The sequence below is a fragment of the Somniosus microcephalus genome, chromosome 8 (assembly GCF_052327205.1).
Source record: "Somniosus microcephalus isolate GS21.2 chromosome 8, FLI_Smic_1.0, whole genome shotgun sequence".
Taxonomy (NCBI): domain Eukaryota; kingdom Metazoa; phylum Chordata; class Chondrichthyes; order Squaliformes; family Somniosidae; genus Somniosus; species Somniosus microcephalus.
Genome location: NC_140994.1, coordinates 137,215,362 through 137,242,903, shown reverse-complemented (window position 1 = coordinate 137,242,903; position 27,542 = coordinate 137,215,362). Strand labels below are relative to the sequence as shown.

Below are 27,542 nucleotides of genomic sequence, written 5' to 3'. Positions count from 1 at the left end.
TTTTCTTAACCAATGAGGGAAGAATTGGGAAAGGATTGGGAAAGAAACAAGAATGACGGAGATGGAAATAAAGTGAATTAGAGTCAAATTTGGTGCATGAAAGGGAAATCGAGAGGGAAAAAACGATTGGATTAAGAGAGAGATAAAAACAAAAGGGAAAATTAAGAAAAAAATGTAAAAATTTGAAATGTTTTAAATCTCCAAGAATTTATTACATGCAGGAATGAGACTCAACAGTTTAAATTGTTCCATTTCTGGGTCGGAGAGGTTGATTAACATTTCATTAACAATGATCACGTTGTTTAAAAAGGTACTTATGCTGTTAAATACGAGCCCTAACTAATGAATTTAATGAGCAAATACCGTAAGTTCTTAAAATAACGGGGAGCTTGAGTTGGCCATTTGTGTGAGATAAACAGCGGAGCAGCATATAGCAACCAGCAAGTTATGGCCATCTGCAACTTATGGTGTATCTCTTCTTCCCCTGAACATATTGGCCAATTTGTGCATTAAAAATGGCGTGCATTGTGAACTTGCTGTTATTTTTCCAGCAAGATTTGTGCCAATGTTTAGAATAAAAATGTATATTAAAGATTGCTTTTCTCCCCTTGTTTTATGATTAACTGCCAGGGCCATTATTGTCTCTAAGAGGACATAGAGTGCTGAGCAATTCGACGTTACTTTCCTGTCACAGGGCTTGCTTTAGCTGGACAATTGACCCAGTTGATTGCATGTGTTGTGTTTCCATTTTGCAGAGATTTGAGCAACAACAGTATCAGCATGCTCAGCAATTCCAGCTTCAGCAACATGTCCCAACTCTCAACACTGTGAGTATAGGATCCAGCCTCTTAATACTCTCTGTATTACTTGTTACCACTTTGTGTGTGTATATTCGTATTTATGTCACTCGTGTGTTGCTAGTGTGTGCATCTGTGCTATTACTGATACTAGTAGTGTGTGTTCATGTTACTAATAGTGTGCATGTTACCATTATCATTAGTGTGTGCCTTCCTACTGATATCACTAGTTTGTGTTACTACAAACAGCTCTAAAGTGTGGGTGTGTTACTATTGATAGTGTTGTTACCACAAGTCTTTGCTTGTATTGCTACTGATATCAGGATGTGTTACCGCTAATAATTGTGGATGAATGTACTCAATTAGTTTGGGTGCTGTAGTGTGCAAGATAAAATGTTTGTCTCAACTTTTTTTAAATTATTTTTCAAGAACTCAGCGGTGCACTGAGTTAGCGCACTGGCCTTTTTTTTCTGGGGCTCAGGCTTGGCGTCTAGCCCAGACTGAGGCGGTTGTAGGTCTCTTCTCTTTGGCTGACTGTAAAGTGAGCTTGCTTCCCCAGTAGAGTAAGAGGAGAGCAGGTTAACACTGCGGAAGTCCAGTTGCCCATCCTCTCGACTGCAGGTGGTAACTGGGGCCAGGCCAGGCCACCAGGGGAAAATAGAGGGATTTCAGACCCCAAATAAGAACATAAGAACATAAGAAATAGGAGCAGGAGTAGACCATTCGGCCCTTCGAGCCTGCTCCGCCATTCAATGAGATCATGGCTGATCTTCTGCCTCAGTTCCATTCACCGGCCTTATCGCCATATCTCACCAGCCTTATCACCATATCAGAATCCCATTAATCATTAGTGAGAGATGAAAAATGATACCTCAGAGTAAAATTGTGCTTGGCTTTTCAGAACCCCCACTCCGGTCCATAATCATCATTTAAATCCTTCTTAATGTATATTTTCTCAGGATTTTGAGCTACAATCGGTTGAGGTGCATTCCAATTCATGCTTTCGATGGTCTGAAGTCTCTGAGATTGTTGTAAGTATTGAACAAGACGTTAATTGGAACGAGCTTTGTTTCATTGGGAATGACTAGGAACTGCCAGTGTGGATTTTACCCTGTTTTATGGGACTTGAGTGCCACTGGTGAATGACCCTACCTCTTGACGCCCGTTCTCCCCATCACAAGCCTCGCTCCCTATCTCTCCCTTTCTTTCTGCCCTCAACCCACCCCCCGCAATCCTTCTCTTGCTCCCTCCAGGCTACTTTTCATCTCGTGAAACCTCATGGCCAACTGGTATTTTTTTTAAAAGTTTGCTCTTACGTGATACTGGCAAATGTTTCCTATCCTTACTTGCCATGAGGGCATTAAGTCAGCCATATAGTCCAGACCAGGTTGCTGGCATGGACCAAATAGTCTGTTACTGTGCTGTATATTCTATGTAATTTAGGTAAGGATGTAGGTTCTCTTCCCTGAAGGACATTAGTGAACCAATTAGGTTTATACAACACTCCAGCATCAGATTCTGGTACTATTGAATTCAGTTCCTTAACTTACCATGATGGGATTTGAACTCACTGCCTCTGTGTTATTAGTCCTGTACCAGAATCACTAGGCTACTGTGATCCAGCTGAAAAAATACAGAAACCCGTTCACCCTGTGACAAACTGCACTGCTATATCATTCAGTAAAAAAAATAATAAAAGCACGCTTTCCACAGTATAAACAAAGCATAAACCTAGGAGGAGTGGGTGATGGAACACAATCCACTTGTAACATGATTGCCTAACACACTCTCCAAGTGTGGCGCGAATGAGATAGCTGACTGATGACTCTCTTGCTGATGTGTAATGTCCATGAAACCTCCTCAGTGTGTCTCAAAGACAGGAGTGAACCCTGAGCCTGGGATTAGTTATGTAGAATGCACGAGGTTCACTTTGCTTTGAATAGCAAATACAAAGGGGTAATATCAGGAAGGACACATTATTTATTGATTTCTTACAGAACAGTATCTAATGCCTGAAATAACAGCAGAAAGTGCTGACGAAGGGTTCGACCCGAAACGTTGACTCTGTTTCTCTCTCCTCAATGCTGCCTGACCAGCTGAGTGTTTCCAGCACTTTCTGTTGTTATTTCAGATTTCCAGCATCCACGGTATTTTGCTATTGTATTAGCACCTAATGCCTGCTGGGTAATAGTACCCCAATCATCTCAGTGCCCCTGCGTTAGGAAAGGGAAACATCAGCCATGGCTGCTACTCCTGATGCCATCCTGTGGATGGTGCATGTGTTTGAATGTCAGGCAAGGGCAGGCTCATGCTCAGCAGTGCAGTCCCCCATGGTTGAATATCCTGTCAATGCTCACTTTTGGGCTCCCACATGGAAAATGGTCACTTGGATGCGACACCTCAGCATGAATCAACTCTCAGGAGAAAACTGGTATGGGTAGGTTGGGGGCTGAGATGGGTAGAGGAAAAATTAATACTAACCTTCCCTGTTTAAGTCTTCCGTCTTACAGCTTTTCTTCCCAAAGGAATCCATTCAAAACCAGCAGAGCAGGGACACTGGGAGCCTGCAAGACAACAGTGTCAACTTCCAGTGTCCCTGCATCCCATCATTCACTAACTGAAACCTCTCCAGGTCGTGTCACCTCACAGTGACAGTATGCAATCTGTTTGTGTTGCTTATATATTGCTTGGATACGCCAGAGGATTGAGCGAGAAAAGTACAGGCAGGATTTTTAAAGCCTCTCCTCTCGCTGGAGGCGCAGTACTTTAGTCAATAACTAATTTGCTGCCAATTTCAGACACGTCCCTAAACCTGAATAGAATCCCCAATGAGTAGCAATATGTATTGTTAAGTATTTTCTATCTTTCAAACACAGCATGTCAGGAAATTGTACCTTTCCCACTTCATCTGAGCATTAATTGGCATTGTCAGTGGAGTCACTGATATTCGATCCTACCACTAGAAATCTGTCAGTTAAGAATTTATAGTTAAAATAATAGTTTGCAATTAAAAGCTAACTGCCCGCTGCCTCTCTCCACTGACCCCCTTTTTTCATTGTGTCGTTGCCAATTTCATCCACCCCTCCCATTTCTCAGGTAGCCTGCAATGGGCCGGTCACTTCTGTCAGCCCAGCTGATCTGAAGGGTGGAAGGACTGGGCAGACCAATGTAGATAAGGTCTGGACAGCAATAAAAAATGATTAAAAAGGCTAATGGAATGTTGGCCTTTATCTCGACAGGGCTGGAATACAAAGGGGTAGAAGTTATGTTTCAGTTGTATAAAGCTCCGGTTAGATGCCATCTGGAGTGCTGCGTTCAGTTCTGGGTGCCGCACCTCAGGAAGGATATGCTGGCCTTGGAGGGGGTGCAGGGCAGATTCACCAGAATGATACCGGGGCTAATAGGGTTGAATTATGAGGACAGGTTGCATAGTCTAGGCTTGTATTCCCTTGAGTATAGACGATTAAGAGGTGATCTAATTGAGGTGTTTAAGACGAATAAAGGGTTTGATAGGGTAGATAGAGAGAAAATATTTCCTCTGGTGGGGGAGCCCAGAACAAGGGGCATAATCTTAAAATTGGAGCTAGGCCGTTCAGAGGTGATGTCAGGAAACACTTCTTCACACAAAGGCTAGTGGAAATCTGGAACACTTTCCCCCAAAAAGCTGTTGAGGCTGAGGGTCAATTGAAAATTTCAAAACTGAGATTGATAGATTTTTGTTAGGCAAGGGTATTAAGGGATATGGAACCAAGGCGGGTAATTGGAGTTAAGATACAGATCAGCCATGACCTCATTTAATGGCGGAATAGGCTCAAGGGGGTTGAATGGCCTACTCCTGTTCATATGCTATTGCTCTCTTGGTACGAGGTCATTTTAACTCCATGATGTGTTAGTGCCTTGTAGCACACTGCAGCCTGTGTGCTACCCCATCTGATAAATATATTGGACCATTTCTTACCCTTTGTGTAGTACTCTGCACACTAACCTTTATCCTGTACCATTGCCCTTGGCTATTTTGTGTGTTACACACCTATGTGTTATTCTCTGTGTAGCACACTGTAGTCTGTGTGTTATCCTGTGTGTGACACTCTGCGGCCTGTGCATTATCCTGTGTATGACACAGCCTGAGCTATGTGTGATCCTGCATGTAACAAACACTGGCCAAGTAGACTTAGCCGGAGAGTTGCCCTCTGTACTTTTGCTGTTCTCCTGCACTGTTACGTATAAACAAAACAAAGATATCACCCCACACCTTTTCATAGAATGTGATTGATATTCTGCTAACTGTGGCAAACTGACACTTTCCAGAGAGAACAGTCCATCTTCAGAAATGTATTAATACTGCAAATGCATAACACTGCTCCATGTTGTATTTTACATAGAACCATTGCTTATTGCTATTGATGTAATTTTAACATCTTTTTTTAAAAATAGGACTTTACATGGTAACGACATCTCCACCATTCCCAACGGAGCATTCAATGGCCTCACATCACTCTCTCACCTGTAAGTAAACAAGGCGGAGTTTCCCATACAAAGAAAACCGCTTCTGAAAAGATTCCTTAAAAATCTGAATGCAGTTCGTGTTTCTGGTAGATTTTAATGTGGCTTTAGTTTCTGAAAGGACACTTCATAGAAACATAGAAGATAGGAGCAGGAGTAGGCCATTCGGCCCCTCGAGCCTGCTCCGCCATTCAATGCGATCATGGCTGATCATCCAAATTCAGTACCCGGTCCCTGCTTTCTCCCCATACCCCTTGATCCCTTTAGCCTTAAGAAATATATCCAACTCCTTCTTGAATATATTTAATGAACTGGCCTCCACCGCCTTCTGTGGTAGAGAGTTCCACAGGTTCACCACTCTCTGGGTGAAGAAATTCCTCCTCATTTCTGTCCTAAATGGCCTACCCTTTATCCCTAGACTGTGTCCCCTGGTTCTGGACTCCCTGACCATCGAGAACATCCTTCCTGCATCTAGTCTGTCCAGTCCTGTCAGAATTTTATATGTTTCAATGAGATCACCTCTCATTCTTCTAAACTTCAGTGAGTACAAGCCCAATCGACCCAATCTCTCCTCATACGTCATTCCTGCCATCCCAGGTATCAGCCTGGTGAATCTTCGCTGAACTCCTTCCATGGCAAGAACATCCTTCCTCAGATAAGGCGACCAAAACTGCACACAATACTCAAGATGTGGTCTCACCAAAGCCCTGTACAACTGTAGCAAGACATCCTTGTTCCTGTACTCAAACCCTCTCGCTACGAAGGCCAGCATACCATTTGCCTTCTTAACCGCTTGCTGCACCTGCATGCTTACCTTCAGCGACTGGTGCACAAGGACACCCAGGTCTCGTTGCACTTCCCCCTTCTCCCAATCTATTGCCATTTAGATAATAATCTGCCTTCCTGTTTTTGCCACCAAAGTGGACAACCTCACATTTATCCACATTATATTGCATCTGCCATGTTTCTGCCCAATCACCCAACATGTCCAAATTCCAGTAGATTAGTCAAGCACGATTTACATTTTGTGAATCCATGTTGACTTTGTCCGATCCTGTCACTGTTTTCCAAGTGCTCTGCTATTACATCTTTTATAATGGACTCTAGCATTTTCCCCACTACCAATGTCAGGCTTACCGTTCTGTAATTCCCCGTTTTCTCTCTACCACCTTTTTTGAATAGTGGGGTAACATTAGCTACCCTCCAATCCATGGGTACTGTTCCAGATTCCATCGAATGTTGGAAGATGATCAGCAATGCATCTACTATTTCTAGGGCCACTTCCTTAAGTACCCTAGGATGTAGATTATCAGGCCCTGGGGATTTATCGGCCTTCAATCCCATCAATTTTCCTAACACCATTTCCCTACAAATACTGATTTCTTTCAGTTCCTCCCTTTCATCAGACCCTATGTTCCCCGGCATCTCTGGGAGGTTATTTGTGTCCTCCTTTGTGAAGACAGAACCAAAATATGTATTTAGTTGGTCTGCCATTTCTTTGTTCCCCATTATAAATTCCCCTGATTCTGACTGCAAGGGACCTACGCTTGACTTCACCAATCTTTTTCTCTTCACATATCTATAAAAGCTTTTACAGTCAGTTTTTATATTCCCTGCAAGCCTACTCTCATATTCTATTTTCCCCATCTTAATTAATCCCTTTGTCCTCCTTTGTTGAATCCTAAATTGCTCCCAATCCTCAGGATTATTGCTTTTTCTGGCCAATTTATATGTCCTCTCCTTGGATCTTATGTTATCCCTAATTTCCCTTGTTAGCCACGGTTGAGTCACCTTTTTTGTTTTATTTTTGTGCCAAACTGGGATGAACATTTTCTGTAGTTCATCCATGCGGTCTTTCAATGTCAACCCTTTGAGTGACATTCCCCAATCAATCCTACCCAACTCGCTCTTCAGACCATCGTAGTTTCCTTTATTTAAATTTAGGACCCTAGGCTCTGAGTCAACTACTTCATTCTCCATCTTAATGAAGAATTCGATCATATTATGATCGCTCCGACCCAAGGGGCCTCGTACAACAAGATTGCTAATTAATCCTTTCTCGTTACATAATACCCAGTCTAAGATGGCCTGATCTCTGGTTGGTTCCTCGACATACTGGTCCAGGAAACCATCCCATAAACACTCCAGGAATTCCTCCTCCACAGTATTGTTACTAATTTGGTTAGCCCAATCTATATGTAGTTTAAAGTCACCCATGATGACTGCTGTGCCCTTATTGCATGCTTCTTTCATTTCCCATTTAATGCCACCCCCAACCTCCGCCTTACTGTTTGGAGGTCTATATACCACACCCACTAACGTTTTCTGCCCCTTGGTATTTCTCAGTTCTACCCATACAGATTCCACATCATCAGAGCTAATATCCTTCCTTACAATTGTGTTAATCCCTTCTTTAACCAGTAATGCTACCCCACCTCCCTTTCCTTTTTGCCTATCTTTCCTGAATATCGAATACCCCTGGATGTTGAGTTCCCAGCCTTGGCCATCCTTGAGCCACGTTTCCGTAATCCCAACCAAATCATATTCGTTTACCTCCTATTTGCACAGCCAATTCATCCACCTTATTATGAATGCTCCTCGCATTAAGACACAAGGCCTTCAGGCTTGTTTTTTTAACGCTCTTAGACCTATTAGAATTATTATTTACTGTGGCCATGTTTGATTTAAACCGTTGATTTCTCTGACTGCTTCTTTTGTTTTTCCCCTTCCTTTCTTTTGCTTTTATCCTTGTTTCCCTTTCCTCTGTCCCCCTGCTCAGGTTCCCAACCCCCTGCCATCTTAGTTTAAACCCTCCCCCAGAGCACTAGCAAACACACCCCCTAGGACATCGGTTCCAGCCCTGCCCTGGTGCAAACCGTCCGGTTTGAACTGGTCCCACCTCCCCCAGAACCGGTTCCAATGTCCCAGGAACTTGAATCCCTCCCCCTGGCACCATTCCTCTAGCTACGTATTCATCTGAAATATCCTTCCATTTCTACTCTGACTAGCACGTGACACTGGTAGCAATCCTGAGATTACTACCTTTGAGGTCCTATTTTTTAATTTACCTCCTAACTCCCTATATTCAGCTTTCAGGACCTCATCCCGGTTTTTACCTATATCGTTGGTACCTATATGCACCACGACAATTGGCTGTTCACCCTCCCCTTCCAAAATGTTCTGCAGCCACTCTGAGACATCCTTAACCCTTGCACCAGGGAGGCAACACACCATCCTGGAGTCTCATTTGCGGCCGCAGAAACACGTATCTATTCCCCTTACAATAGAATCCCCTATTACTATAGCTCTCCCCCTCTTTTTCCTCCCGTCCTGTGCAGCAGAGCCACCCCTGGTGCCAGGAAGTTGGCTGCTGCTGCCTTCCTCTGATAAGCCATCCCCCCCAACAGTACTCAAAGTGGTGTATCTGTTTGAGAGTGGGATGTCCACAGGGGACCCCTGCACTACCTGCCTGCACCTAGTACTCTGCCTGTTGGTCACCCGTTCCCTTCCTGCCTGTCCAACCTCTACCTGCGGTGTGTCCAACTCTCTAAACATGCTATTCACGACGTCCTCAGCATAGTGAACACTCCAGTATGCATCCAATCGCAGCTCCAGCGCCGCAATGCGGTCTGTCAGTAGCTGCAGCTGGATACACTTCCTGCACACGTAGTTGTCAGGGACACAGGAAGTGTCCATGAGTTCCCACATAGTGCAGGAGGAGCATACCACCTGGCCGGGCTGTCCTACCATGACTTGGCCTTTAATTAATTGAAATTAAATTAAATCTATCAATCCCACCAATTACACTACAGTTAAATGGTTTGCCAATAGTCCCCGTTACACCAGAGAGACCTTAGTACTGTAAACCACAGAGTTAAAGTTTAAAAAGAGAGAAATACTCACCAACCAATCACCTACCTGCTTTCTGGTGACATCACACTTGGGAATTCCATTGGAATGTTGTACAAGTAATGCCACAGCCTCAACTGAAGGTTTGTGAAGTTGAGTCTTCAAGTGAATTTTCACTCTTTCGGATTTAAACGCAGGCTCTTCTAAACTCCATTTCTGCGCATGCTGAGACTTTCTATGTTGCAGCAGGTGTGATTTCCACAGCAGTGCAAGCTACCATAATGAGATTGCATAGAGAATGTGTAATTCTTTCTTAAATTGACTTTCTCTGGTGAATTTTTTGGTAAGCGTTGTTATTGTTTAGAGCACGACAGATTTCCTTTTTCACCTCGTATTTATTGGCTCCTCGCTGTAATCTGGTTGCACAGGCACCGTATTGGTGGTTTCCATTCAGTTTGCTGGGGTACACGCCCTCTCAATGTATCTCCTGGTAGCGATAGATGTCATTTGCATCTTTTGCCTCCTTTGGTCGTACTTGAGTTGATGTGAACAGTTTTTGGTTTGAGCAGTCATTTCATTCTGGAATGGAAAATGTTTCTGTTGGCGGCCTATAGAACAATCATGCTGGTGGCGCTTTACCACCTAGCAGGACTGGATATATTTCTTAACCATCTTTCTTTCTTCATTTCAGTTTTATTCCATTTGAACATCTTTCTCAGCTTGCCCATTGGACAGTGGTGACAAGGCTAATGTTGTGTCTGGAAATCCTTCCAAAGTCAGGGATTTAAGTTTTTGATGGCCTTTCTCCATTTATGTTATCGTGGGGAGACAGGATGTGGTGCACACTGTTGTTTGATCAGCTCTGTCACCTGTGCTGTCGGTTTCAGTTAGGTAGTTTCTGGTCAATGTATCAACTGCATACAGTTCTGTACGTTTCTTGTATTCTACTGTCAAGCTATACTTTGACTTGCTCTTGATCCTATTCAGCTTCCCAATTCCTCTCTTTTTCCACTGTGGAACTTTTTCCCACCTTTGTTCATGTTCTACCTGTCCCGTCCCCAAATCCCCTATAATAACTCCCACTCCTTCAATGACATCTTTGTGTCTGTGGCATAATGTGTTGGAATGTGTTTGGAGCTGTGGTGATTACCAAATGGCATCCTGGTGTATAAATATCTGCTAAAAGGACGATTAAATGTGCACAGTTTTAACGAGTCTTCATCCAATTGTACTCGCCAGTAGTCACAATTTGCATCAAGCATGCTGAAGATTTAGGGCTTTGATAACCGTGACACTACTTCATCTATAGTGTACATTTAGTGTCCGTCGTGGCTCAGTGGTAGCACTCTCACATTTGAGTTAGAAGGTTGTGGGTTCAGGTCCCACTGCAGAGGCCTGAGCACAAAATCTATGCTGACACTCCAGTCCTGAGAGAGTGCTGCACTGTTGGCAGGTGCTGTCTTCCAGATGAAACATTAAACATTAAGCCCCGTTTGCCCTCTCAGGTAGGCATTAAAATTCCATTGGCACTATTTTGAAGAAGAGCAGGGGAGTTTTCCCAGTTTACTAGTCAATATTTATCCCTCAACCAATATCACTAAAACAGAGCATCTGGTCATTATCTCATTGTTGTTTGTGGCAGCTTGCTCTGTGCAAATTGACTGCCACGTTTCCCACATTACAGCAGTGACTACACTTTAAAAGTACTTCATTGGCTGTAAAGTGCTTTGGGACGTCCTGAGGTCATGACAGGCCCTAAATTTCTTTCTTTATTGGATAATGTTCTCAAGCTATCTTGACATAGGCCCCTTACAACCAGCAGAGAGAGGAGACTTTCATTCCATCAGTCTGAACTAGATTCATACCCTGGCCCCAGAGTTGGAGGGCAAATTGGATATGTTTTCCTCAGAGTTTAAAGTTAAACAAATATTATTTTACTAAACTCTCTCACTAGTTTATAATGACAGTTAAGTTAAATAATTTTTCTTTAATGTTGCACAGTATAAAATATACCTCAATCTGCTAATTGATTGTGCCATTAGTTTCCTCTGGGTGACTGTACTTAGCTGGACAAGGATTGTTATTAGTGAGCTGAATTTTTTGGCTGCCTATTCACTTAACAGATTTTGCTGAAGTTGCTGCCTCCTTTACAATATTAAAAAGCTTCAGGTCTGGCAGCAGAGAAAACTATTGGTTTTTCAACTGTCATTGTCCATTGTGAGGATAAAACGCTCTGCAATGTTCCTTGAACAGAATAAGAAAATTGCCAGACGTTCATGGATTTAATTAAGTAGACAATACAATTTACACATTAAGTTAACCAACATGAAATAAACCAAAGTAACTGGGCTGTGATGAACAGAGGAGTTGACCCTTAATATAAATATAAGAAACAAATTCGGAAACAATCATAAGTTTCTTTCAAGTTAGCTACAAGTAAAACTGAACTGTGGCGAACAGCTGCATAGGTTATAAAAAGGATTAAGGGATGAGGTGACTGGTCAAAGTTAATGTATTCATAAGGGATTATTGCACTAATGTGCTGTACTTGCAGGTTTAACGGTTGTAGTTAAGAGGATTTATAACACATGCCCTGCATTATCATTTGCTTATTAAACGAGAGTGCTGAGTTATTTCTGATGCAGTGTACATGGTTTATAGCACCATCGGTAATGAAGAACCCACATTACGCATTTTATAAACTTTCCTTTTCCATAATCTGCTTTCTGTATTGTTCTGAGAGACCGTTTTATGAAAGGAGGGAAAACTGGCTGGTGCAGTGGGATACTGCTGTCTCACCTCTGGAACTTCTGTTTTGAATCAAGCTCAGAATGAGATAATGAAAGTCTCCTCCACTTTCCAACTATAAGGATCCAATATGAAATTCCCAGTGAGCATATATTGTCAGTAAACTGAGACTGTTTTATTTCTGTCCCCACTTCCAATTGGGTTGTATCCTGGCATGCCTGGAGAATTGTCTTAATTCAAGAATGGTTATAAATACAGTGTAGGGCCAGGGGCTGGATGGAACATTTGGTTAGAATATCATCCTTTCATTTCTGGAACCTGGGGGCCAATCCAGTTGAGCTCAGACTCGAGTTGAAAGTTTTTTGTCTCTCTGAATTTAAATGGATGGAAAATCAGGCGGAATAAATACTTGAAGGGAAAAAATTTACAGGGCTATGGGGAAAGAGCAGGGGAATGGCATTAATTGGATAGCTCTACCAAAGAGCCGGCACAGACACGATGAGCCAAATGGCGGCCTCCTGTGCTGTATCATTCTATGATTCTATGAATACTCTGACCACTAAGCCCAAATTCCTGGTGTCATCTCCCGGGAGCGCTAGTTCCTAAATCTACCCCAGAGTGTCGTGCGAGTTGAACTTTTGAGATCAGACAGGTGGACTAAAAAGAAAATAAAGATTTGTATTTATATAGCGCCTTTCACGACCACCGGATGTCCCAAAGTATTTACAGCCAATGAAGTACTTTTTGAAGTGTTGTCACTGTTGTAGGAAACGCAGCAGCCAATTTGCACACAGCAAGCTCCCACAAACAGCAGTGTGATAATGACCAGATAACCTGTTTTAGTTATGTTGATTGAGGATAAATATTAGCCAGAACACCAGGGATAACTACCCTGCTCTTCAAAATAGTACCATGGAATCTTTAACATCCACCTGAGAGAGCAGACAGGGCCACAGATTAACACCTCACCTGAAAGGCAGCACCTCTGACAGTGCAGCACTCCCTCAGTATTGCAGTGGAGTGTCAGCCTAGATTTTTGTGCTCAAATCTCTGAAGTGGGACTTGAACCTACCACCTTCTGATTCAGAGGCAAGAATGCTCCCAACTGAGCCACAGCTGATACTACAATGATTGTGTCTGGTCCTGCACATTTCCAGCTCCCTAAGTGATATTCTGATTGATGGTGTGGCTTGTCTTTAAGGAAGGCTTTGGTATGGGTGGTTACTGGGATCGGTAAGTTAACATCCCATAAAAGCAGACTGTTTAAAAATGAAATGAAAGTGTGCTTAGTACATAATTATTGGAAATGAGTGAATTTGCATCGTGTCACCACCACTTATGATCCCCATGCAGGTTTTTTTTTAATGCTAGCAGTTCATTGGACAACTTAAATACATCGGAATTTGGGTTTAAATTTCCTGCATGATTTGCACATTTCGCAAATGCTGGCCATGCTGTTTACCTTAAATGTTACCTGTCCCTATGCACCAGAGTGACCGTGACCTTTGATTCTGTGCGGGCAATTTTAACATAACCCACCTGTCGGGCAACTGACGAGGTCGGGGGCAACGTTGGTTTCGCACTCCGCCTGATATTGCTTTTCATTAGTGTCAAGGGACAGTAATATCAGGCGGGATGTAAAACCAGCCTACCATCCGAACACGTGGCTTTCCATAAGAACATAAGAAATAGGAGCAGGAGTAGGCCATTTGGCCCCTCGAGCCTGCTCCACCATTCAATAAGATCATGGCTGATCTGGTCTTGGCCTCAACTCCACTTTCCTGCCCGCTCCCCATAATCCTCGACTCCCTTATCGTTCAAAAATCTGTCTATCTCCACCTTAAATATATTCAATGACTCCGCCTCCACAGCTCCCTGGGGCAGAGAATTCCAAAGATTCACGACCCTCTGAGAGAAGAAATTCCTCCTCATCTCCGTTTTAAATGGGCGACCCCTTATTCTGAAACTATACCCCCTAGTTCTAGATTCCCCCACGAGGGGAAACATCCCCTCTACATCTACTCTGTCAACCCTTCTGGCCTGGCAAAATAGGTTAAAATGACCCACTATGTGTCTGTCAGGCTTTTCACTCACTCTCTCTGTCACTAGTGCCCTCGGGGCTAATCCTCTCTACTGTGACTGTAACCTGCGCTGGCTGTCCGAATGGGTGAAGACAGGCTACAAGGAGCCAGGCATTGCTCGCTGCACAGGACCAGAGGATATGAACGAGAAACTTCTCCTAACAACACCCACAAACAAGTTCCACTGCAAAGGTATGTGGAGTTGGACCACACAAAGGATGGTACAAAACCGCCCCATTCATCATGGTGCTGAAATCAGTCATTAAAGAGGAACATTACCGAAGAGAAAGGAGTCAGTTTTGTAAGGCGCCACTCCCAGCACAGATTGAAGAATCAGGCACAGAGATCGATCAATCCAATTTGCACATTTCCAATTTCCAGTTATTAAAATGAATGATCGGAAAGTCAGAAGTGCGGGGAATCAAACACGCTGACTTCTGTGTCTAATTCTCCGATTTGTGGTCCCATCCAACAAGATTCCACACCGGCCACAGACTTCCCTATAATTGTGTAAAAATACAGCTGTACATGCCAATCAAGAAGCATGCAAGATTGTGTAACTCGAGCATTTCAAAACTACTGTTCATGAAGAGATCATGAGGGGCTTGTCTGCTGCCATTTTGGAGAAGCTGATTGGCTTGTGTTGGAAAATGTCTTTTTTTGTTGTTGTTTGCCAATTTTCTCTTCTCCTCAAGGATGTTGTGCACTCTCTAGTATGACTCTTTCATGATTGCATTGTATGAACACTATGGACTTGCTGTCCTCTCAGCCTCTTGTTATCGACAGCAGGGGTAATCTAGTATGTGCTTGGGCTACAGTAACATCTTTCCCTTTTCCTTTTTCAGATCCACTGAATATTGCTATCATAGCCAAGTGCAACCCATGTCTGTCCAACCCTTGCAGAAACAATGGAACCTGTAACAATGACCCAATTGAATTCTACAGATGTACCTGTCCCTATGGGTTCAAGGTAAGAATGTCGTTGGAAGGATACCAAATTGCTCACCAAGGTGGTAAGAGTCCTCCAGTTGCTAGTATTACTAAAAACATTGGCGTGAGTACAAAATGGAGCTTAATTTCTGGACGGGAGGAATTTCACCCCGAAAAACTCTTTAATGTGCTCAGATATTTGCCACATGGAAAGTAATATCTTCTAATACGTTTCTACTCCAGGGACCAAAATCAACAACAGTACCGGAATGTTTCTCCAGTAATCAGAAAAGGGCATCTCTCTACATCTGCTATCCATTTCCTAACCTTTTATGATTTGCTTCAATTTGATCCTCAAAGCTTTTGTTTTTTCTGTTTTGATGTAGACTTTGAGAAAATCTTGTTTGGAGTACAGTGTAATTGAAAGAAATTGTGTTTTGAGTGGGCATGCCACATGCAATTGAATTATAATACGCTTTGTCATTTGGTTACGCAAATAAAATGTTATTTGTCCGTTTGTAAGAGAAGCTCTCTTTGCACGAGCAGGATGACTTTTTTACTTTCTTGTCAATTTGCCCACCCTTCCTGAGGGTATTGTTTGCTGAGGCTTTGTTTCCTTCATGGAGGGTGATTCCACGAGCGCCAATCACTGTCTGTTACCTCGCTCAAGTAGCCATTATTCATGTGTGACCCTTGATAGTGACCGTCAGCAGATTGTTTAACAACAGGGGAGGGAGCTGAGACATGAACAAGTGATGACTTGTTCCCACTCCTCCCTCGGACATCCACACAATAGTACATCCAGCAGGGGTCAATGGATAGCATTTAGAAGCCGAAAGCTAGCTGAAATCGGTTAACTCAGGGATTGATCCTAGGACCGTCCTGCTCTGTATGGCTTAGCTACTCAATGGACAAGCTTACTGAGCCATGGATGGTTACAATCTTCAATGAACTCCACTGCCACCCTCGCCCCCTCCCCCTCCACCACCTCCCATGTTCTAGCCTAGAAGCAATCAAAATGTCCATAATCTCCGACCTGTGCTGACAATGAAAGATAATTTTCTACCTGTTACTCAAAGTGCAACAGGTTGTCAATCTTTATCTCTTCCTAAATTGGTAATCTGTCCTCAGCCATTGGATTTCTCCTTTACAGCAATATCAACTTGTATTAGCACCTTTTAATATAGTGAGTGTCCCAAAGCATTTCACAGAGGAGAAATAATGGCAACAAATAGAAAGATTTTAATTTATAAAGTGCTTTACCACGTGCATATGTAGACAAAAAGGGTAGCCAATATTTATGCACAGCAAGGTCCCACAAACAACAATGAGACAATTGTCCTTTTAACCTGTTTTTGGTAATGTTGGTTGAGGGAGGACATTGGGAGAACGCCCTGTTCTTCTTTGAAAAAATACCCCAGGATCATCAACGCCATCTAAGTAGGTAGATGAGGCTTTGATTGAATGCCTCAACCAAAGGATGGTATTTCCAGCAACGCAGCATTCCCTCAGTACTGTGCTGGAGTATCTGCCCATATTATGAGGTCAAGTCCAGCAGTGGGGCTTGAACCCACAAGCTGTTGATTCAGAGGTGAGAGTGTTACCAATAGAGCTAAGCTGAAGCATTTGTGGAGGTGACCAAAGGCTTGGTCAGAGATTTGTTTGAGGAGGCTTGTAAAGATTGGGAGAGAAATAGCAAGGCTGAAGGGTTTGGGGTGAAAGTTCCAGTGATTAGGGCCAAGATGGCTCAATCTCTTTCCCAATTAGCACTAGTCCTATTTCAAATGGAACAATTTGCTTTAACCACAAGTACATAACCGCACTGCCTATATGAGCATGAATCCCATTTATTACACCAACTGCCATTGTGAGCGCTTCATGTGATTTGCTAATTAGTGCTGAACTTCAACCCCCCATCTGCTGGGGAATTGGGTTGAGATAACTCAGTCTTAGCTGAAAGAATCCTGAACAGTCATCAGAGACAAAAGATCTTTATCCTCCATCTAGGGTGGATTTCCTCCATGAGGAGAAAGGACACTGTTCTCAGCCACTCTTCAATCTAATTTTCATTGGCTATCTTGTGCTAGAATCCCACACTTGGCACTATAAAGTCATAGTAAAAATGTTTTCCCTCCTGTCTAATGTTTTCCTTCCTCTCCTGAAGATGCTGGCTTGTGCTTCCAAGGGCACTAGTCATCCCCTGGTACTTCACCCAGATGGCTGTTCTTCTTGTGTGGGCCTCAGTAGCGTTGGCAGGGTATTGAGCCACAAGGGGCATTACAGCTGAGGCTGATCCTGTTCTCATCCAACATCCATACAGGGGCACCTTGCTGTAGGGTAACAATCAAGAGTGGAAACCAAAGCTGATGCCCCAAGCCCTCCCCAACAGGTCCAACTGCACCTCTGCTGCCACCCTGGTTGAGGTCAGCTAACTCAGCACATCACTGAGCCTAGGACCTTTCTTATCAGTTCAGTAACACATCCCATGATGTATTTACAATTGCTCGTGATTACTATGCAGTGATTCCTATAATATAATGCATGTTCGTACACTTTGGTTGAGAACCTGATTGGGTTCCCCGTGATAGAATAACCTACTGACATTCAGTTTCTAGGGCTGTTGCTGACTTTAAGGAAACTATTCACTCCCATCTGGTACTCTAGCGCTCCTGTGTATCTCCCGGTCAGCTAATGTGTACGTCAATTAATAGAGAACGATTCACTCCCATCAGCTACAATCTGGCTCATGAATGCCTCAGTGTCAACTGTTGTACATAAATGATACTCACTGTTGTCTGGTACTATATAGGTCGTCTATGGCAGCTCCTGTGCTGTGGCCTGCACACAGGGCAAAAGGGACCCATGCAAGTGTCAATTCTTGTACCCATACACTGTAAATTGGGTGAGTTACATGTGCATTACAGTAAAAGAGCTGATATTTGACAGCAAGTTCAACTGCGTTCATGGTGGAGGAGATGATATTTAATCTGGGATCTTGGACAAGATCATTAACCATTTAAATTGCCCCTACCACCAGGTGTGATATTAAGCCACATGAACTAGTAAATCCCACAGTCACGCCTTAATCTGTGTTGAGCTAGTAGGTCTCAGCTTGGGCATCATTGGGGTGTGGAAGTTGGCATCAGCTACCATGGGCTAGGGAAAGGAAAAATCATCCAGGGATCCTGATCCTGATCCCGATCACTTTCGAGTAACTCCTGGTGGAAAATGCAGGTGTGCAGAGATTGAGTGAAGACAGCATAGAGCTTGGCTATGGAGTATCACATACTCCAATAGCTTGCCAATACTGTCCAGGCTCGGAAATGAAGAACAACCACTTGGGCACAGCACCAAAGGATAGTAGCTGCTTGTGGAATCATATCCCAACATAAGCCACCATCTTCAGAACAGGAAGGGAGAACATTGGAGGGGGTTGTGAGAAACTCTGGAGGGAAGCACACACATTACTCTACTGATGGTGTCTTGTGCTCCCTTTGAGGGAACATCACTAACTCGTCTGGTCCTTTCATTCTCACAGGGCCAGGACTGTGCTGTTCCCATCAACGCCTGCATCAACAACCTGTGCCAAAATGGAGGGACCTGCCGCCTCAATGATGGAGAGAAACATGGATTCAGGTGTTCATTTAAATCATTTGGATAAGAGAAATGGACCAAAATAAAAGCAAATTTTAGTTCATCTGAACACAAACTCACAGATTAGGCTTCATAACTGAGACTTTCATTGTAATTGTAAAATTGTTGCTTTTTGCTATTATAAAAAAGTATAGTAGATAACTTGAGAGGAAAACCTGTATGACACACTATTCACTTGCAAAGAAGAGATTTTCAGTGAGTATTACTGGCGTATCTCACTTATCACAGAGTTGCTGGGGAGGTGAGGAGTTGGAGATCTTGAGGGGTTAAAAAGTTGAAAAGTTTACAATGGGACACTAAGGTGAATATAGTGGGGTCAGGGTACAGCGAAGAGCAGATAAATTGATACCTTGGATTCGGCACTTGAGCTATGAGGGGGGCTACAGAAACTGGGAATGTTTATACACTGGAGAAAAGAAGGCTGTGGGGGGAGGGGATCTTATTGGAATATCAAAGATTCTAAGGAGCACCAACAAATTGAACTTTAATAATATCTTTGAGGTGATCACAAGCCCCACAACTAGTGGGCACGAGCTGAGTGAGAAAGTGAAGAGTTTAGATTTACTGAGAGGGTGGTGAATATATGAAACAAAATGCCCAGAGAGGCAGTGAAAGTGTTGGCAAATTCAGAAGGCAACTGGTGAGGTATTTGGCAGAGAAAGTGAGCCAAAGATCCCTGGGACTTTCCTAGACTGTATAATGTAAGTAGCACACATGTGATTATCCACTGATCAATCAGTCCTATTTTGCATTTCTAAAGGGAATTATGGAATAATTAAGAGCCTGATATATTATTTATATATAGGAAAATGTTATTTGGAAATCGCTCTTGAACAAACTCCTGGGCCTAGAAATTCAGTATAGCCACGTTTGGGGCGCTACAGCCGGGCGGCCGCTAAAGTTTGCGCCCGGTGCAACTTCGCGCCACCTTCGCCGATATTCAGTGGCATCGCCCCAAGAGGTTGTTGCTGCGCTAAAACAGGTGATGCACGACTATCATTAGGTGCTAAGCCGGCGGCCCGGGGCGAAACCCCCGAGGGTGGGCGCAGCGCAGGTGCGGCGAGCTGCTGATTGACGGCAGACACTCTGGCGCCGGTGAGCTCTTAAAGGGGGAGGGTGGATTTGTTTTTTTGAAAGGCCGAGACTGGTGTATTTGTGTTTTTTGAAAGGCCGAGACTGGTCGATTTGTGTTTTTTGGGGGGGCTTCTCTCCATTAGTTTGTAATGTGGGAAGGGCAGAGGTTTCAAAGAAATAAATGTTCTTAAATCGCACTGTCCATGCTTTCTTTTGGAAGTCCTGGTTGCCCTGCTCGGCTGAGGGCTTGTGGAGCGGCTACATTCTTCTTGTGCCAAGCCATTCCCTGAGAGGGGGCCTAGAACCGACGTTCAATAAGCCGCCGATGGGCAGCCCTTGCACTTTCTTCCTCCCTCCTGTGCTGGTCCTCCTCCTCCTCCTCTGGTGGTCCTCCAATGTCTGGTGGCAGTGGCTGAGTCCTGCGGATAGCCAGGTTGTGCAGCATGCAGCACACGACCACGAAATGGGAGACTCGCTCAGGCGAATACTGTAGGGCTCCTCCGGAACGATCCAGACAGCGGAACCGTTGCTTCAGGACGCCGAATGTTTGCTCAATGATGTTCCTGGTTGCTTGATGGCTGTCATTGTATCCCTCTTCAGCAGGGGTGCTGGGCGCACGGAGCGGGGTCATCAGCCATGTGCACAAAGGATAGCCTTTGTCCCCGAGAAGCCATCCTCATGGGTGAGGCTGGGCCTGGAACATGTCTGCCACAGAAGTCTGGCGCAGGATGAAGGCATTGTGGCTGCTGCCTGGAAAGCGGGCATTGACAGCTAGGATGAGCTGCCTGTGGTCACACACCAACTGCACGTTGAGCGAATGGTAGCCCTTCCGGTTGCGGTAATCCTTGGCATTCTCCAGAGGTGCCCGCAAAGCCACATGCGTGCAGTCAATGGCGCCCTGCACCATGGGGAAGCCCGCTAATGCTGCAAAGCCCATTGCACGCTGTTGCTGCTTGACAAGGGCCATGGAGAAGGAGATGAACTGACGTCTCCTTCTGAAAAGGGCATTGGTCACCTGGCGGATGCAGCAATGCACGGCAAACTGGGAGATGTTGGAAATGTCCCCAGTAGCGGATTGGAAGGAGCCGGTGGCATAGAAGTTGAGAGACACCGTCACCTTCACTGCCACTGACAGAGACGTCCTGCTCCTCAGATGTGGCTGCAGATCTCCGCGAAGCAGGTGGCAGATCTCAGTGACCACCGCCCTTCGGAATCGCAGCCTCCGAACACACTGCTCGTCAGACATGTTCAGATATGAGAACTGCTGGCGGTATACCCTGGGTGGGTAAGGCCTCCTTTGCCGACGCCTGTTGCCCCCTCTCCGTCTGGCCATGTCTGCCACTCTCTCACTGCGTCTGTGAGCCCTTTGAATGCAATGGAGAAGGCCAACGTTTGCATCCATTGCAGCCCCCATTATATGTTTCCAATCAATGATATGGCTCTGAAGTTAAAGACAAGTGGAAAGCTGTGGCCTGAAGCCACAAGTACCTGTGCGAGTGTTGAGCCAAACCAGAAAGCTCTCTACCTTTGTCTCTCTGCAAAGATCCGTCTCTCACAAAGAAGGAGTGTTGCAAAATGGCTGCCTTTTCTACTGCAGGAGGAGTGCCCTTTAATTTGCGCCCCCCGCGCCCCGCAGCGACTGAGAACCGTTCCCCTCTACCAGTCGCTAGGGGCGCCAGGCGCACAATAGGCCGGCGCCACTGAATTTCTGGTTTGGGGCAAACAAAGGGCGTTGCACGATGAAATGACGTCAGGATCTGCGCGCACAGCTGAGCGCGTGCAACGGCTTTGCGCCGCCGCTAAATCTTTACTGAAGTTGGGGAGAGGCGCAGATCGCGCTGCGCCCGGCCGCTAGCCGCCTAGCGCCCCACATCTCCTCCTCCTAAGGCGCTAGCGGCTGGCGCAAACAACTGAATTTCTAGGCCCCGGTGTTTAAAAAAAGTGAATGTTCAGCAAAAGGGAGATTGGTTGGTTGTTAGCTTTGATGCGATGAGAAACAAGGTTTTCGTGATCGTTCATAATAATTCATTTGGGAGGATGGTTAAAATTGCATTATATTAACCTAAAAAGGTTGAGCAGCAATCAAACTTTCAGTTTCAAAATACTCCAAAGTAGAGTCATGGTTGGAAAGATGGTGATAGATTCATGTGTTTTGCTGTCGTGTTAGATTTTACAGATCTGTTATCTTTGAAAATGCTTTCCTCATCGCCTGGGGCAAAAATGAAAACCTCTTACTCTGAAAGTTGATAGTATCTGGAAATCTCCCTGGAAATGAATTTGATTTTGTTGGGAGTATGTTATGGTTGAGCGATTGCGCCTTTTTGAAGTGTTATTTCTGGGTAGAGTATATGACCAAGCATCCATGAACTTTCTACAGTCTCATACATAAGTTCAGAAATAAAAATGTCACTCTCAAGCCTGATCTGCTCCATCAGTAACCCTAGCCTGAGACTGCTTTATTTACTCTGGATAGGGTCCAGTGACCCAATGTAATAATAAATATAATCTGCAAATGCCCAATAAAATTCATATTTCTGACCTTCGTGCGTCTGTAACAGTTTAGCTTGTCTTTACCACAAAGCTTTGATCTCACTGAAGGTCCGCTAAAGGAGAGTGGGGGTAAGGAGCTACAATTTGCTGTCAGCAGCTCATGATCCTTCTCTCTCTTGGTCAAAGTCAGTAAAACTTGATGACATTTTGTCCTGAGCACCAGATGGAGTATGGTTGGGTCCTCTTATCTGCTGCATTGAGATGTATATTAGTGGCACAAGTAAAGAAGTTCAGCGGGAATTCCTAGAGTGTTTGATCGAACAAGCACGACAAATTATATTGTCAGGAGTTCATTTTCATCTTAATGGGAACTGTGAAAAAATTTGCTAAAAGAAAATGTTCCTTTGCAATTCAGGTCAATGCTTAAAAGCTGCAGTCATTGTCCAAAATTGGAGGGAATGAGTTTTATTCGGCAGGGTCAGAGTCTTTCACAGCAAGTGGCACGATCAAAAATAAATTTGTTCCAGAGATTTGATTTTAAATTGAGAGGGAACTACACCGTAATACTAATGATGTCACTGGCAGATCAAAAACCTGCAGTCAGCATAACCGATAGGATACTCTATTTTGGGGTAAAGATTGGGAACTCTTCTCCCTCCCTTGCTGTGTTTTTCCCAATGGCTGTGGAGTTGTGAATTTGGCGATAATGTCCTTCGATGCATTTACATTTTCACTTGCAATATACCGCAGTTAACTCAGTGCAAAAATGCTAGAATGGAGGAACTAAATCAAACTCAAATTTGGTTGCTCCAGCACCAATAAAAGTCACCCAAGTAGGTAGTCTTGTGTTTGAGTAATACTGTACCAGCTCTAATTTAGCGGCTGGAGTTTGTGGATGATCCCACAAACCAAACCTCCAGGACTTTTGTTCCAAAACTATTTTGGATCTTCATTTTCAAGAAAGGTAGTGAGTGGATAGTGTTGGGGCCTTTAAAGTAAACTTATTCTGCAGTTGAAGTTTTGGATGTTTCAGTAATTCTTTATTTTATTAGGAGAGTAGGGAATCAACTTTAAAGTTGTAAAGTGACTGGGAGGAAGAGTGAGTTAGCACGCACTCCATTTCTTCTCTGGGACTTTAATTCCTCTGCTGGAGAGCTGTAAGGACCCTATGGAAATTGAGTTTGTACAACCTGAACCCAGGTCCTAAAGGGTGTAAGCTACCCATAATTCAGCACATGCTGGCATTAGATTGCCAACAGTGGCTAACCAAGGAAATTAGGGATAGCATAAGATCCAAGGAGAGGACATATAAATTGGCCAGAAAAAGCAGCAAACCTGAGAATTGGGAGCAGTTTAGGATTCAGCAAAGGAGGACAAAGGGATTCATTAAGAGGGGAAAAATAGAGTATGAGAGTAAGCTTTCAGGGAACATAAAAACTGACTGTAAAAGCTTCTAGAGATATGTGAAGAGAAAAAGATTGGTGATGTCAAGCGTACGTCCCTTGCAGTCAGAACCATGGGAATTTATAATGGGGAACAAAGAAATGGCAGAGCAATTTAAATACATACTTTTGGTTCTGTCTTCACAAAGGAGGACACAAATAACCTCCCAGAGATGTCGGGGAACATAGGGTCTAATGAGAGGGAGGAATTGAATGAAATCAGTATTTGTAGGGAAATGGTGTTAGGGAAATTGACGGGATTGAAGGCCGATAAATCCCCAGGGCCTGATGATCTACATCCTAGGGTACTTAAGGAAGTGGCCCTAGAAATAGTAGATGCATTGCTGGTCATCTTCCAAAATTCTATAGACGCTGGAACAGTTCCCATGGATTGGAGGGTAGCTAATGTAACCCCACTATTCAAAAAAGGTGGTAGAGAGAAAACAGGGAATTATAGACCGGTAAGCCTGACATCGGTAGTGGGGAAAATGCTAGTGTCCATTATAAAAGATGTAATAGCAGAGCACTTGGAAAACAGTGACTGGATTGGACAAAGTCAACGTGGATTTACAAAAGGTAAATCGTGCTTGACTGATCTACTGGAATTTTTTGAGGATGTAACTGGTAGAATAGATAAGGGAGAACCAGTGGATGTGGTGTATTTGGACTTTCAGAAGGCTTTCGATAAGGTCCTGCATAAGAGATTAGCGTGTAAAATTAAAGCACATGGGATTGGGGGTAAGGTACTGACTTGGATAGAGAACTGGTTGGCAGACAGGAAGCAAAGAGTTGGAATAAATGGGTCTTTTTCCGAGTGACAGGCAGTGACTAGTGGGGTACCGCAGGGATCGGTGCTAGGACCCCAGCTATTCACAATATATATTAATGATCTAGATGAGGGAACTAGATGTAATATCTCCAAGTTTGCAGACGACACAAAGCTGGGTGGGCGTGTGTGCTGTGAGGAGGATGCCGAGAAACTTCAGTATGATTTGGACAGGTTGGGTGATTGGACAGATGCATGGCAGATGCAGTATAATGTGGATAAATGTGAGGTTATCCACTTTGGTGGCAAAAACAGAAAGACAGATTATTATCTGAACGGCAATAGATTGGGAGAAGGGGAAGTGCAACGAGACCTGGGTGTCCTTGTGCACCAGTCGCTGAAGGTAAGCATGCAGGTGCAGCAGGCGGTTAAGAAGGCAAATGGTATGTTGGCCTTCATAGCGAGAGGATTCGAGTACAGGAGCAAGGATGTCTTGCTGCAGTTGTACAGGGCCTTGGTGAGACCACATCTTGAGTATTGTGTGCAGTTGTGGTTGCCTTATCTGAGGAAGGATGTTCTTGCCATGGAGGGAGTACAGCGAAGATTCACCAGACTGATACCTGGGATGGCAGGAATGACGTATGAGGAGAGATTGGGTCGATTGGGCTTATATTCGCTGGAGTTTAGAAGAATGAGAGGGGATCTCATTGAAACTTATAAAATTCTAACAGGACTAGACAGACTAGATACAGGAAGGATGTTCCCGATGGCGGGGGAGTCCAGAACCAGGGGTCACAGTCTAAGGATAAGGGGTAAGCCATTTAAGACAGAGATGAGGAGGAATTTCTTCACCCAGAGAGTGGTGAACCTGTGAAATTCTCTACCACAAAAGGCAGTTGAGGCCAATTCATTAAATATATTCAGGAAGGAGTTAGATATATTTCTTGAGGCTAAAGGGATCAAGGGATATGGGGAGAAAGCAGGGACAGGGTACTGAATTTGGATGATCAGCCATGATCTTATTAAATGGCGGAGCAGGCTCGAGGGGCCGAATGGCCTACTCCTGCTCCTATCTTCTATGTTTCTATCTCACTCAGACTCCATGGGATGACTTTTGTTGAAAATGGAAATGACACCCTGTTGGAAGTACTCATCAAAACATATAAATCTTTACTCTGCACCTAACCTGTGTTATACCTTGACCATGGGACTGTGTAGAAGGAGTTTTACTTTGCATCTGACTAAAGAGATGTATATTAAAGCCAGGCAGACTGATCTGCGTTTCTTCTGCTAAAGGAATGAGGGCCGTTAAGTCTTTCCTGTGAACAAACCATGCTTATTGAGTTGGGATAATCCTTTTCATTTTGGAAACAGCTGGAGTTAGTTGTCAGGTGCCTCCACCCGGGGGGAGGGGGGCAACGGTTTGAATGGCAACCCTATGGCCTAGTCCCTGGACAGAGGACGGATTAGAGATCAAGCCCTCAACTTCTTGTCCAGAGAGGAACAGGAGAACACAGGTGCTGTGTCAGTTGGCAAGTTCTACTGAAAGAGGCAGTCAAGAGCCTAAGCCAGAGTATCTTAAGAGAGCCAACCATCAGAGTTTACAGTAACCAGTTTATAATACAAGGACATTCAATTATTACACCCCATGTCACACCATTGTACGACTAGATGTTGAGCAGTAAAGATAAACTCCTGATTATAGGGGACGCAGGGTTGCTTACAGGAGAGATCATTGATGCTGAAGCTGAGAAAATATCTAGGGCTAACCTGAAATCTTTCTCTCCTGCCTCTGATCTAAATTTATATCCAAATCCAAGATGAAGAGAATAACTGAGAGGAGTATCTTACCCAGCGACAGTATCAGTGGCTCAATTGGCCAACTGGGTCGAGACAGAGAAATAATGTGGAGCTTGTAGACTGAGAGAAGACGAAGGGAAAGGTGATAGGGATATATTTATAATCACATTCTCGCAGGTCCCCAATCCCATTTCTTACTGCTACTCGGTACTTATTCCATAGAACCTTTAATTTCATAACGTATTTTGTTATTCTTTTTCCTCCTTTTGTTCCAGATGTCTATGTCCAGCGGGCTTTGAGGGACAGTTGTGCGAGGTAAATCCTGATGACTGCGAAGATAATGACTGTGAAAATAACTCCACATGTGTAGATGGAATCAACAACTACGCCTGTCTTTGTCCACCCAATTACACAGGTATTGATTGTAAAGCATCTCAGAAACAGGGTCTCCAGCACATCAGATTGTTACTTGTTTAGAAACTTAAGGCCTATTCTCCTCCAGTGTCCATCCATGCAAGCCACACAAACGAGAAGGTCCCACGATAGGTTGATCGCAGCAGCCCTGAGCTTGGGAGGGGGGAGTATCAGCCAGGTTCCTATCATAAGAACATAAGAAATAGGAGCAGGAGTAGGCCATTCGGCCCTTCGAGCCTGCACCACCATTCATAGAAACATAGAAAACATAGAAGATAGGTGCAGGAGTAGGCCATTCAGCCCTTCGAGCCTGCTCCGCCATTCAATGAGATCATGGCTGATCATCCAAATTCAGTACCCTATCCCTGCCTTCTCCCCATATCCCTTGATCCCTTTAGCCTTAAGAAATATATCCAACTCTTTCTTGAATATATTTAGTGAACTGGCCTCCACCACCCTCTGTGGCAGAGAAATCCACAGGTTCACCACTCTCTGGGTGAAGAAATTCCTCCTCATTTCAGTCCTAAATGGCTTACCCCTTATCCTTAGACTATGACCCCTGGTTCTGGACTCCCCGGCCATCAGAAACATCCTTCCTGCATCTAGTCTGTCCAGTCCTGACAGAATTTTATAGGTTTCGATGAGATCCCCTCTCAATCTTCTAAACTCCAGTGAGTATAAGCCCAATCGACACAATCTCTCCTCATACGTCATTCCTGCCATCCAAGGTATCAGCCTGGTGAATCTTCGCTGCACTCCTTCCATGGCAAGAACGTCCTTCCTCGGGTAAGGTGACCAAAACTGCACACAATACTCAAGGTGCGGTCTCACCAAGGCCCTGTACAACTGTAGCAAGACATCCTTGTTCCTGTACTCGAACCCTCTTGCTACGAAGGCCAACATACCATTTGCCTTCTTAACTGCCTGCTACACCTGTATGCTTACCTTCAGCGACTGGTGCACAAGAACACCAAGGTCTCTTTGCACTTCCCCT

At 44.2% G+C, this 27,542-nt stretch overlaps 1 protein-coding gene across 1 annotated transcript in view; it reads left to right on the top strand.

The window, feature by feature from the left end:
• Positions 1-27,542, top strand: part of LOC147113814 (slit homolog 3 protein-like) — a 714,603-nt gene that overhangs the window by 610,832 nt on the left and 76,229 nt on the right. Inside the window, exons 22-28 of the mRNA XM_085995157.1 lie at positions 756-827; positions 1,757-1,828; positions 5,232-5,303; positions 14,007-14,170; positions 14,824-14,948; positions 18,447-18,544; positions 26,410-26,549. Of these exons, the coding sequence (XP_085851283.1) occupies positions 756-827; positions 1,757-1,828; positions 5,232-5,303; positions 14,007-14,170; positions 14,824-14,948; positions 18,447-18,544; positions 26,410-26,549 (743 nt within the window). The remainder of the gene's footprint in view (positions 1-755; positions 828-1,756; positions 1,829-5,231; positions 5,304-14,006; positions 14,171-14,823; positions 14,949-18,446; positions 18,545-26,409; positions 26,550-27,542) is intronic.